The sequence below is a fragment of the Strix aluco genome, chromosome 20 (genome assembly GCF_031877795.1).
Source record: "Strix aluco isolate bStrAlu1 chromosome 20, bStrAlu1.hap1, whole genome shotgun sequence".
NCBI lineage: Eukaryota > Metazoa > Chordata > Aves > Strigiformes > Strigidae > Strix > Strix aluco.
This window is the reverse complement of record NC_133950.1, coordinates 14,222,775-14,235,927: the sequence shown is the minus strand read 5'-3', so window position 1 is coordinate 14,235,927 and position 13,153 is coordinate 14,222,775. Positions and strand designations below refer to the sequence as shown.

The 13,153-nt window shown below is 38.8% G+C and overlaps 1 protein-coding gene across 6 annotated transcripts in view; it reads left to right on the top strand.

Annotated features, from left to right (window-relative positions):
* Window positions 1-12,919, top strand: part of TTLL11 (tubulin tyrosine ligase like 11) — a 51,905-nt gene extending 38,986 nt beyond the window's left edge. For 5 of the 6 annotated variants that reach the window (XM_074846102.1, XM_074846100.1, XM_074846103.1 and 2 more), the window contains 3 exons: window positions 3,944-4,201; window positions 6,641-6,747; window positions 10,265-12,919. In XM_074846102.1, the coding sequence (XP_074702203.1) occupies window positions 3,944-4,201; window positions 6,641-6,747; window positions 10,265-10,554 (655 nt within the window). In that variant the 3' untranslated portion in view covers window positions 10,555-12,919. The remainder of the gene's footprint in view (window positions 1-3,943; window positions 4,202-6,640; window positions 6,748-10,264) is intronic. The other variant, XM_074846101.1, reaches the window with a different exon arrangement.
* The last annotated feature ends 234 nt before the right edge of the window (window positions 12,920-13,153 follow it).

Below are 13,153 nucleotides of genomic sequence, written 5' to 3'. Positions count from 1 at the left end.
GTCATCCGGCTCACCCTTATGGTGTGGCGATGGCAGATGGCAGCGGAACACAGAAGAAAATGTCACGGTGCATTGCCAGCGAGTGTGATTTATCTAGTGCTAGGGCAAAAAATACTTTGTGCACTGTTTCCTTGCAAAAATGTGCAGATCACAGTAAAATTCTTTTTTTATCGACACTTGAGTCTGGCTGTAATATACCTAGCTAGGCAGTTTTTCTTAATTAGTTGTGTTGAGACCACATTGAGATTGGGTGCACGCAAGTGTGTTGAATAGATCTACAGGAAATAAACTTTTATTGAAGTACTGTCTGTGGTAGCAGTGGAGAATTATACTCGGAATACAGTTAGTGTAAATGCTTGCAGTTAAGGTGAGCATGCAGAAAAGAAAAGTCTGTGTATCAATTCAGTTTTACAAATATGGAGAAGCTCTTGTTTAGGTTTGCTCCAGAAGGTTGTGTTTTCATTAAAAGCACAAATTATAACTTTAATTCAAATTAGATGATCAAATTAATTAAGTTCTACTGCATTAGCAAAGGAAACTTGAGAAAATATTGGGGGAAAGCAAAAGAATGAAAACAAATTGTTAAAATTTATAAAAGCAATAACCTGTGAAAGCAGATTAAGAAGTATATTCTGTTTTTTTACTTAATGGAAGTACAGGATTTGGCAATAAAGATTAGAATTAAGTTTTCTTGTTTTATACATTAGGAAACTCTATAAAATATTTAAGCTGAAAGGAATAAGACACACAATAGCATACAAAAAAGCTGGTTTTATTTAAAAACCAAAAGTTTCTAATGCGAAATATGGTTTTTAGAACTGTTTCAGTAAAAGTTTGAAATGGGAAGCTGGTTTTGAGTTTTTATCCGTGACCTCAAAGGCAGCTGTAGGCTTTTCTTCAAAGAAAGGAGGGGAAGAAGGAAATTCTAGGTGGTAATTTAGAGCCTCTGCTTTATTATATTCAACAGTATTTTTTCTTTGACATAATACAGGTTTTTTTCCTACAAACACAATTTGCTATGACCCTAATACAAACCAAACGTAGTCCTGTTTAATAATTTGACTGTGTCCATTCCTCCTCAGTCAGGCAGACAGTCTTCTGTGGCTCCCACCACTGATGAGTCCAGAGTATTTGTTTACCATTATGGTTTGGCTGTTCTCTTCATGACCATTTCACATTTCTTTTGAGGATGGGGGTTAAAGAATGAAAGGCTGAAAAAAACCTCTTCTAAACTACTGTACTTCCTCAGAAGTTCCAGGGACTGTTACTTAGCAGGAAAGAGGTACGGATTTGTGAAGGAAGTACAGATTTGCAGATGGAGACTGTGCTGAGACGTTGTTCCACAAGTCAAACCTCCATCTCCGTAAGGTAGAGGGGGTGGAGAGCAGACCAGCCTCCCTCCAGCCTCCCTCCTGTGCCCGGGCACCAAAGAGTGCCGGGGCTATAATTAACTGATCTGAAGCTGATCCCTTTAACAGTCTCTTCAGCATTTTCTGTAAAAAAAAAAAAGAAATCTAATGACATTTCCTCAGCTCTGCTTGCGTCTTTTAAAGTAAAGCTTTATATTTTTTTAACTGAAAACAGTCATGATGAATGAATAATGTACAATCAAAACCACTCTTGAGTTTAGAATAAGAAGGGGTTCGGGGCTTCCAGGCGTCATTAAGATGAGAGTTATGTTACAAACAACACAACCTTCTCTCCTACTGGGTACAAGGTTTCAGATTTCGTCAAGGTCTAGTTCAACTGGCTGAACATTTGAATTTTTAAATCCATGAACAGACCTTTTAAGATTAAAAATAGAAGCCTGCATGCTTATTGTTTCTTGGCTGTACGTACTCTTGCTCTTGGCAGCCAGAGGGTACTCGATGGCAGTGAAACCACCATCCAATCTTACACGAGAAAGAACAAAACAAACAATATATTAAACTTTACTTAACTAATGACAAGAATACCGTTATTCTTCTACTTTGCTATCTGCAGCGAAGAGGAACGTTATCAAAGCACTACCTAAGATTTGTATTTATTTTTTAAATACTTTTTAGTCTCTTATCTCAGAAGTGATCACATTTATAGATGTTCAACATCCGTGAATGTAAGTGTGGCTACAAAAGAAGTACCATTACTTTAAAATTTTGTAACAATAGTCTTAGAAGAACAGATGCTTTGTGAATGACAGTGTGACAGTCCCATCCGAGCAGCAATGGCAGTTATGAGTACTTAAACACCAAAAGAAGCTGAACACGATGCTTTTTACACAGAACTGTTGCAGTGGCTGCTGACATTCAAAGTTCATCTGAATGAACTTGGAGCTGGCATTTGGTGCCCGGAGAAGTTTCCAGCCTTGGTTCTGCATTGAGCAGTCACATCTGTGGGTACAGTGCGGGCAGGTGCTGCAGTGGATGTGAGCTGCTGCCAGTTGAAGGCAACATCTGGAGGTGTGAATGAATTCAGAGCCCAGATTCAAGCAGGGTTGGAAACCTGGCCCCAAAAATGTCTTTTAGAAATTAGAGATCGCAATATAGTTCATAGTAATTAAAACTTGGTTTTGCAATTCTTTTTTTTTTTTTTTTTTCTGTAAGGACCATTTGTTTTACAGTTGCCATACATTTATTTTCAATATACCTCTCACCAGACATTAAAAGTATAACTTTGAAGTATTCTGTACTAAAAGGGGACACAATGTGGCAATGGATTAATGTCTTTCAGGGAAAATTAGTAGAAAAGAGAGTCTACAAATCCCATGGGGATATTTGTTATGGATGACTGACTACAGGATGCTTGTATGAGGGCTAAGGAAATCTGCCTTTTGCAATCGAAGTTGGAAGGTACAGATTTACTGTAGATTTGACTTAATAACTTTTACAGTGCTGTGGGTGGATAATAGCTATGTTGATTGTTATCCTCTGCTGGAACAGAACTTTCTGAAGGACACTAAATCTGCTCAGGAGCACAAAGATCAAGGTAGTAAAAGCACTAATTTTTTTAGTACCTAGTGTGAATTATACTTATTCTTGATGATAGGTACTTAGAAAAATGACTGGAAAGAAAATGAAAACCTGCATATGCTTAGTGGGTGCCAAATAATTACCATCAGCTATCAGACTTCCTGAACTTATGAGGATAGCAATCTTTAATTTTATCTAGAGGTGTCAAACGCAGAAAAAAAGTAAAAATATGTCATGCTGAATAAACATGTAATTTTTATTTTGGAACATCATTATCTCGATCAGCTTTGTTCAGGGAATTTGGCAGTGACAATGAAGATGAAATAATGTATTTTGACAGGATGCACAGAGGATTTGAAGAAAAAATAATGGGATTGCCCAGAAATTTTCTTCTGCGTAGTGCCAGTATGCATTTATGTGAACCGTATTCCTTCCGAATGAATGGTTAGAATTTCTTCTTTGCAACTGTATCTTACTGTACTTTTCATACCTTACATGTCAGGGAAGGTAAAAGCTTCTAATCATTACTGGAAAATAAGTTTAAATAGCATTAGTTTATTACAATCTCTAAGTGTTTCCCATGAAATATTCCATGAAATTTCATGGAATTTGTCTTTTTTCTACATACCTATATTTGTTTGATGCTGATAACACCAACGTGCAGTTACTATCTGGTGTTTCCTTGTCTGTGTGGAAGAAGTTACCCTGTTACCTTTTGTGAGGTTGTAAAGACCTTTTGAAAGGAATATGGATATTCTGCAGCATCGCAGTGAATACACACAGCATCAGAAAACAGTCTGTTCGTTACCCTTTTAAATGCTCCTATAACACGATTTCTGCTTTAGGGAACCTCAGTATTTGTTCTTGATTTTTCATTATTGTAAAAACCTCATAAAATAATGTTTTATAATTAAAAAAAAAAATCCAGAAAGACACCATATTGAATCTTGTAAGAATAAGGTTAACGTAAGATACAATTATTTTATATGCTGCAGGTGTCAGACATTGGAGCATGTGTCAGAAGCAAGTGAAGAGCTGTTGGACGCCGGACGGGCAGACAGACCGGAATACGAGGCCAGCAGAAGTCCAGAGGCTGGGCTCCCCTCCCTGTGTCTCAAGCAAGTGTTTCCCAAGTACGCGAAGCAGTTTAACTATCTGCGACTTGTGGACAGAGTGGCTGCACTGTTTATCCGATTTCTTGGTGTAAAAGGGACGACAAAGCTGGGGCCAACAGGTTTCCGAACATTTATAAGGTTAGTAAGGTGAAGGTTTCTTTAGGAACTGCTTAAAGCGTAGTCAAGGTGTTAGAAACTCCTGATCCTCTGGGGTAGCACTGCTGTCCCTGTGCTTGAGTTTTGTTGAATAAAAACAGGCCCTAACATTTGTACGCTTTTAGCTTCTAGGTTTATTAATGCCTTCTAAAGAAACTTTTCCCCATAAATTCCATTGAACCATTGCATATTTGTTAATAAAATAGATATATTTTTATCATTCCAAGCTTCCAGAATGCCTGACCTATGAAACCGTGTCTAGTAGGAACCTGGGTCTTTATTCTACAGCAGATCAGTGATACTTCGGGAGATACTATTTGTGGTCTTAGTCAACATGTCATGTTCCTAGTAAATCATAGGAATACCACTGTGAGAAGGTGACAACCGAAAATGGCTCACTTGATGCGATTCTGTTGGCTGTGGGGGCACAGCCATCTGCCCCGGGCCACAGGAAAGGATTTCCAAATGCCTGTTGCTGATGCATTGTCACTAAGGATTTGCATTGTGAAATTGCAACTTGCAAAGGCAAGGAACTCAATTTACTTTTTTCACATACTTTTTATTTGTGAGATGTTTTTTCATTGTTTTTTATGGATATATCTGTTCTAGTCATGGTACAAATATCTCATTTTCTGTCTTTCATTGACAATGACAAACAAAATAAGCATCAGCAGCAGATGTACTCTTAAAATACGGATCCTGTTTCTATGCAGATGCATTTAGCATTCAGGAATGAATATAAACAATTTGATTTATACAAATTATGATATATAGAAAATGACTGAAGGCATCTGCTCTATCCACAGACTCGTACAGGATTGTTTCCAGTTCTGTGTTTTCTATTGTTTAGTCCAGCCTTAATTTGGCACTTGTCAGAGGAGCATGGAATAAATGCCAACATTTTCTTTTAAGAATATTAAAATAAAATGCCATATCTCAATGAAATAGTGTTTGCAGTTTCCTAATGCGTGTTAAATTAAACCTTTTAATATTGGCAAATATTTTGTTTATTTTTTCCCAGAGCATCTATACCAACTATATGGCCCTTTTCTGAAATGCTGCCATTACTACCCGTTTCAGAAATAAGGTCATGTTTCTAAGGTGTGTGCTGTATCATTTTTCAAGAACAAAACACTACATAAGTGTGACTTTGCGTGTGTGTGCGTGTGCATGCAGGCAAGTGGTTGCAGAGACTATCCACTCAAATTTTAGCTAATCAAAATCTGTTTCCTTTCAATAATTTCTTCATTCTAAAAAATAACTAAAAGGAGAACACCAGATGTGGCTCTAGTCCTTGCTTGGATGCTGCCTTAGATTTTCTTGGGACTATCTAGGCCAGACCTTAACTCTGTTTTAAGGGAGCTCTGCTTAGGCTACTAAAAAGTAAGAGTCTTCTAAATTATCCAGGATTTTTTGGGGGGGGGGGGGGGGCGGTGTGTTTGCTTGGGGTTTTTTTTCTTTTCTGGCTAGAAATTTTGGCCAGCTCTTTGGCATATGCACTGGTTCCAGCCAGGCTGCCAGACATCTGGAAATCCTGGACAGATGGCTAATTCTTATACACTGATCAACACTACACGGCAGGCCTGGACCACACAAGTGTCAGGTCTCCTACGTGTGCTTTCACCAAATGCCTGAGATGTGTCCCGAGACGCTGCTGTTCTCTGTGCAGCGTTCAGTAACGCACAGGGTAAATCTGCTCAGTTGTTCAGACATGAAGAAGTAATTTTGTGCCTGAAAACTTTCCTCCAACCCTTTTCAAACAGGATCAGTCAGTAAATAAGAGTATTTCTCTGTGCAGACTCTGTCTCGTGTCGATAGTCTGTGCAGATTCGTGCTGGGTTTTGCAATGTACCAATTAATTCCATTCTGTTACGGCTTCAGAAAGAGCTACTAGCGATAGCCTGGGAGAAAGCTGTGCAACGATCAAGTTATATTTTTAATTGAAATATTCAGAGTTTTCTTTCTTTTTTTTTTTCCTGCTTTGTTGCAAAACCAAAATAAACCAGTTAATCTCTAATCTGACCTGCTGCCTTTTTGTGGCTAGAGGCTGCTGTGAGCTTGCCCATGCAGGCTGGATTCGGGTGCATGCCTCTCAGCGGGCTGTGCCTCCTGCCCAGAGCCACTTCTGGCAGAGGTGGTGCCTCTGTGATCTGGACAGGCAGCAGGACCAGGTACCTGAAAGAGGTGTTCTGCACGTGACAAATTCAGGGCCTGTACTATTTCAGATACGTAAACTTAATGAACACTGGTTTGTCTGCTGTGTGTGTTTCATTAGACTAAGGGTGTTATAGTGGGTGTGTACATATGACACGGGTAAATTTTTCTTCCAGTGTTCTCTCAGTTGCCCTTGCAGAATTTTTCCTAATTTGGAAGCTTGGATGTAATCAAAATTTCTTCTTTATTTTTGTCTATTTTTAACAGAAACTGCAAACTGAGTAACAGCAATTTTTCAATGGCTTCTGTAGATATCTTATATATTGATATCACAAGAAGGTGGAACAGCATGGGAATTGACCACAAAGAATCAGGTAACACTATTTTGTATTCAAAAACTACAGAAACTGGAGTTTCTTGCAATTATGGCAGCTCAAGCATATCTCAAACTTCCAATTAAAAAAATGGGCACAAGGCACGTACATCTGAGGCATGTTTGTGTACAACAAATTCTTCCTTTTAGTTCTGTGGCAGGTTCCCTTTATCTGCAGAATAGATCACTCTTAGTTTTCAATTTATTTATTGGAACAAGTCTTCTGCACGCCCCTTTTTATGCTTGCAATTCTGCATTTGTAAGGCTTGTTGCTGTTTGCAGAGAAACATTTAAAACCATTCCCAGTGGAACCTTCCACTTAGTTACAGTGCAAGAAGGTATGTACATATTGGAGGAGCTTACATGGTCTAGCAAAACCTAACCAAACCGAAAGCTATGCGGGAGCTAAAAATAAATATGCTTAACTTCTCACTTTGACTTGTGTTCCCCAAAAAAGTTACTCTGGGGACAAACAAAACTACCTGTATTACCTTTCCCAGAGAGCCCCACCCTGCCCAACAATACACTCCCTTTTTTCCTTTTCATTGTCTTTGTCCTGGGTGAGGGAAGGACGGTAGGTAGGTTTCTGCACAGACTTGCGCAGTGCTCGGCTATTAAACAGGCTCTTGTTAAGGATGAGCAGCAGTGCTTTTTTGCTACAAGCACCCCTTGCTGTAAATTGTTCATACAGGAGCTAGGTCAAACAGCCAACCTAGCCTTCAGTAGTGAATCACCTCCCCATCTGCTTTGGTCACATTTTTAGATCTGAGACAGTAATCTATCAAATAGCAGAGCTCAGGGATTATCTTCCTGTTGTATTAATAGCCTAAATACACTATTTAATATATGACTTAATTTCTAAAATGGATATTACGTTTCTGTATGAAATTGAGTCCATAAATTTGGCAACTTTTCCATAGCTTTTGTAAAATGTTGAATAATTTCAATTGTCCTAATATTTCCATCTCAACAACAAAAAATATGTTCCTGATGACATTTTTGGAGCCATTTATAGTAGGGAAACAGCAGCTGAAGTATTCTGGAAGGTTTTATGCCACTACTGCTTGTGGCCATCAAGGAGGATTGTCAAGATTCCATTTAAATCAGTGTGGGATAAAGAAATCCATCTCAGTGCTGCTGGTATGAACTGACATGCTGGTCACAGAGCTGCTAGCTGGCATCTTCCCAGAAATGCTGAACATGGACATCAGTGTATATACTCCTGTGTCTTTTTTTTTTTTAAATACTAAAATAGCAGAAGAATCAAGTCTCCAATTTGAGACTGACTTTTGTATTTGTTACCCCACCCGCCTAAAATACATCTGTAGTTCCCTCCTGCATAAACATCAAGAAACAGTGATACACATAATAATTTGTGAGAGTGTGGTCAGGTATGACAGCAACAGAATTATTTGTATATAACCTTTTTTTGAATATTTGTGCTTCAGAAATGTTAATGAAGATTGTATTTGTATGAAATAGATAAGTATTATTTCATCTTGCTTGAACATAAGTGTCCTATATATCCTGTCAGAGTCTGTGTATATGAAGTCAGATAAGGCAAAAGGAGAATAAGTAAAATAGCCTGCTCACGTGGCTGATAGAAAGAATAAATCCAGACCTACAATGAGAAGGGAGAAAATGAAGGTATAGTGCAGAGGAGATAGTACGGTTTATTCCGCGTGAACTCCCGTACTACTTTAGGTAGGTTAATGTCACCTTAGTTTCACAGGTATGTAAAATTTGAATATTTGCATTTAACATTTCGGTGTGCGTATAAGTCATTTATGTGGTTAGCTGATACAATTTCACTAGCAAAAAGAATAGAAATGCAAGTGAATCTTCAGGCTTTCAGAAACTAAGAGATTTGTTGACAGTCTCAATGACCCAGATGTTTTCTAGGTGTTAAAACACAAAATACCCAACCGTTTCTGTTGGCTTTACATTTGGCCCACTTCCAGCTGTAACCAGTACAGAACTATTGCTGTTCTTGTAAAACACCAGCTTCTAACTTTTTTCATTAAGTGCTTCACATGAGTGTCACTTATGGGGGAGGAAGCGTGTAGGCTACCAAAGGTGCTTTCCCTGCCTGCAGCTCACTGTGACTGATAAAATAATTTACTGAGCTGGCAGCTGCTGCTTTCAGATAACTCAACAATTCCTTTGCAAGCTACTTTACAGCCAAGATCGTAAGCGACTCCAGCTGCAGCCTTAGTTGAGAGAAATTATACTTCAGAATGTAATTGTAATATTTTGAAAAGGTGCCTTTCCTGCAGCATCAATAAGCCAAATTAAGTTAAAAAACCCAAACCTTTCAATATCTCATCCTAAAATAATCTTCTTAAGTGTATGTTCAAGCTGGGAGAGCCAGTTAAAACACAAAGCAGCTATAACTGTTCCTTGTTGCTGGCATTTTGCAAACCCAATTGTGGTCTGGCTTCTTAATTAAGAATTAAAATAGGTATTACTTGAAGGTTTTAAATACAACAATTAGTGTTAATATGCAGCCCCTCTTTCTATTGGCTGTGGTAATGCGTTATTAGTAAGATGTGATCAAACACCACCTGAGGAGTCTGTACGTCAGCATGTGGCTTCTGCAGGGGACTTTTGTTTGTGAAGGGGCAGAACAGAGTTTTATTATAGCAGAGAACAGCAGAGAAATTTGTTGGCACTGCACCACTTTCCCTTCGTACACACTTTGACTGTTTTTCATTCAGTTGAAACAAAACTACTGTCGTAGAGTTACTGGGTATGGCTGAAAAAATGACCTCTTCACCTTCAAAAGGAAGGCTCGGGATTCATACTGCAGTTTGCAGAAGGAAAGTAACACTTCAGATAAACTCACTTCTGCGATAAGGTGGTACTTGGTAATGGCGTTATCTTTATAGTGCTACAGACTGAAATGCCATGCTGTTTCAGTAGTTCTACATTTGAACTTTTGTTTAGGTCCATCTCTAAATATACAAGGTTTAAATAATCCAATTCAGGTGCTGGTATAAACTTGTTTTCCTCTCCAGGTGGATTGTTTTCCTTGAAGTTCAGTATGTTACTGTGTGTCTGATTTGGTTTCAATTTAATATTTGAGGCAGCAGAAATCAAGGCTGATATTACATCAGTTTAATTGTACAATATCTTAAAGTCGGTTGTTGCTGTACCAGTTTGCCTCTGGATGCCAGGCTGCTGGTCAGGCTGATGTCTGCAAACCCAGAAACAGCCCGTCTGTAACCTAGCCGGGGCATGACCTGTATCGAAACACTAAATGAGCTCCTCTGTGTTGCATACAAATAAAACCTTGTCTTTTGGTCTTTGAAGGACAGACAATGTCTTAGTGAGCGTTCTAGATGGCTGCTGTTTAAATTAAAAGATGTTAACTAACACGATTGTATGTGTCCGCACCCAGCACACACACATTTGGCCTTGGCTGCCAAAAGAACCAAGAGATATTATTATGTTTACAGAATGCAGTTTGCTAGAGAACACTGTGCTATGAATCTCCTATAAACACCTTTTCCTTTCAGGAATGTGTTTGCAAGCCTTTGTTGAAGCTTTCTTTTGCCTGGCTCAGAAAAAATACAAGTCCCTCCCCCTTCATGAGCAAGTGGCATCGCTGATCGATTTTTGTGAGTATCATCTGGCTGCCCTGGATGAAAAGAGGCTGGTTTGTGGCCGTGGGATTGTGGAGCGCCGAAGTGCAGTAGTTCCTTGTCAGGTGGATGGACTTCACCTTACACCAGCTGCACATACACCCCTCCTGAATCGCACTGCCACAGCTAGTAAATTTGCAGATTATAGAAATCATCGCTATTAACGGTGCTGATTCACCAGGACAGAACTGAGAATTAATCCCCAGGTATGTACGTGTACTGCAGGAGGACAGGCTCTTGAGTTCCTGCATCTCGTAGTCACAATTATTTATTTCAGTTTTTTTTAATTATGCTCTTCAAGAAGTCTACTGCCAGCTCCCATTCTCAAATAACGATCCTGACAATGGCTATTTATTTACCTCTCTGTTGGACCTACAGTACACCTCACGTGACAAACTGTGCTTTCATCCCGAGCGTATAGAAAACTGCATGTGAAGAAAGGACCAAAATACAGCAGGAAGATAGCCAGCATGATGGGATCGGCTGCACTGATGGAGGGGCACGCTCATCTCAAAGGAATTACATTGCTTTCTATGCACTGGACGTATCATGGAAACCAAGTATGGAGCTGCAGTCTCAAATACCCATTGTGGACTTTGGAGAACTGAAACCTGGAATTATGTTTGTGGTCAGACTTCAGGCTTTGACCCTCTTCTTTCAGTGGCTTGGACTGTACATGTTGGAATCAATACAGATTGGTCATTGTCTATGTACTGATTTTTTAAAGTCAGTCTTAAAACACTGAAATCATATTTTGGCTTCTACTTCTTTGTACATGTCTTTGCCATGACAAGCACTGTTAATTTTTTAAAGAAAAACTAAAGATGTTTATCCTTTTGCTTCCACAGAACCAATAAGCTCACGCTTATTCACGGAAAAAATTTACTTCATTAAGTCAAATTTGGTGAATCAAGTGGTGGTTTTGTCTTCAGGTACTATGCACTGCTTCTGCAAAAAGCTTTACAGTGTAAAGGCCTCAGAGTTCATTTAAATTCCAATGAAACTTTAGACTAAACTGATTGTATTCTAGGTTTGCTTATTTTTTGCCTTTTGCATGTTTGTTACCCTATTTGGACCCACAGTAACATCAAGAGCAGATTTTTTTTTTTTGTATTTGCACATATTCTTATTTTTTTCCCTTAAATAACAGTATAACTGTACAAATTAGATCTGTATTATTTAAGAGGTTATTTTGACAAGAATGCTGAGTTGTACAGAGTAGTCTTATTTTTCAAGAAATGAACTGTGACTTCCATAATCAGACTCTTTTTGGGGAGGGGCTAAGCAGAACATGAGACAGGCTGAAAGAACAGGAGTAATTTGGAACTTCAGGGCTGTTCAGTCAGATTCTTTTTGGTGTCATATTTTATTACAATAATGTATGTCTACATCTGAGTTTGATTTTTTTCCTCCTTTGTTCTATTCTTTAATGCTAATGAGTCTGCTTATGTTCTAGCGTTCTTCATCCTGTCAAAAATCGCAAAGCTGTAAGATGGCACAGCGTCTGGGCATTTAGCTTTGAGTTGGAGAAAATTACCTGAGCTCGATGTCAAAATGTTCAGTGGCTGGTGTATCAGAAACGTGACCTTGGAAGCACACTGTCAGTGCAGAGGGAGTCCACCCACTTAATGTCACGGACTAAATGCACACACGGTATTGAGTGAGTTTTTACTTCAGGAGAAGTTTAGAGTTCCTTTCCTGATTTTAGTTTTAAGCAGCATGCATTCTTCCTAAGTGGCAATCAGCAGCATGGCAATACAATGCAGAAGTCAAGCTGAGCCCACAAGAAACTAACACCTAGCATGTCCCCTACTCTGCCTGGGAAGGGCTCAAGGCCAGGTTGGACGGGGTTTTGAGCAACCTGGGCTAGTGGAAGGTGTCCCTGCCCATGGCAGGGGCGTTGGACTGGATGGGCTTTAAGGTCCCTTCCAGACCAAACCATTCTGTGATTCTGTGTGTTAATATCGGACGTGGGCATCTCTTCTTCTCTTATCTTTTTCTGTAATACCCATAATAGTAGTAGTAGATGATCTTTTTTTAGTTCAGTGGTTAGACTGTTTGAAATTTTATGTATTGTACATAAAAGGACAATTGTAGACTAATGCCACTGCCCTCAGCCTTGTTTAAGTTTCATAAAGATTATTGCAGTATGAAGATAAAATGCCAAACTCCAAGGTCTGGCATCTGTCAGAACAAATGAAGCTGAAAGGGTCATTTTTTTCACACTTTCATTGTAATATATTTGAAGACATTCACAAGTTGAAAAATGGTTACTTCTCATTTTGTGACATCTGACATTTGTCTTGCGATTGGCAGTGTGTTACTAGAAAATAGCTTACAGTTTCTCTCATCTTGTGATTGATGTCCTGTGAAGAGAGAGTTATAGAAGAGACGGATTTGAAATGCTACAACTGCAAATGCCTTTCCTTACAGCTTTCAAGTAGTACAATCTATGGCCTAAAATATCCAGGTTTTGCTGTTGTATAAGTTACCCTGATATCAGTGGAATAAATTAACTATTATATATAATGAACACTGGTAAGATCTCTCTCTGTTTTGGAGATCTTTGTATTCTCTGGAACTAATTCAGATTTTTATAGCCTGTGCATACACGGGCTGATGTAGTATGCCCTGTTTATCTCCCACTTCAAATATGAAGGGTCCCTTGTAGAATAGTCAAAATATTCAATTATCTGCCTCTAGTAATCCAGTGTTCATGTATTTATGTAATTGGAAAATTGAATGCCATATTATTCTCGGGGG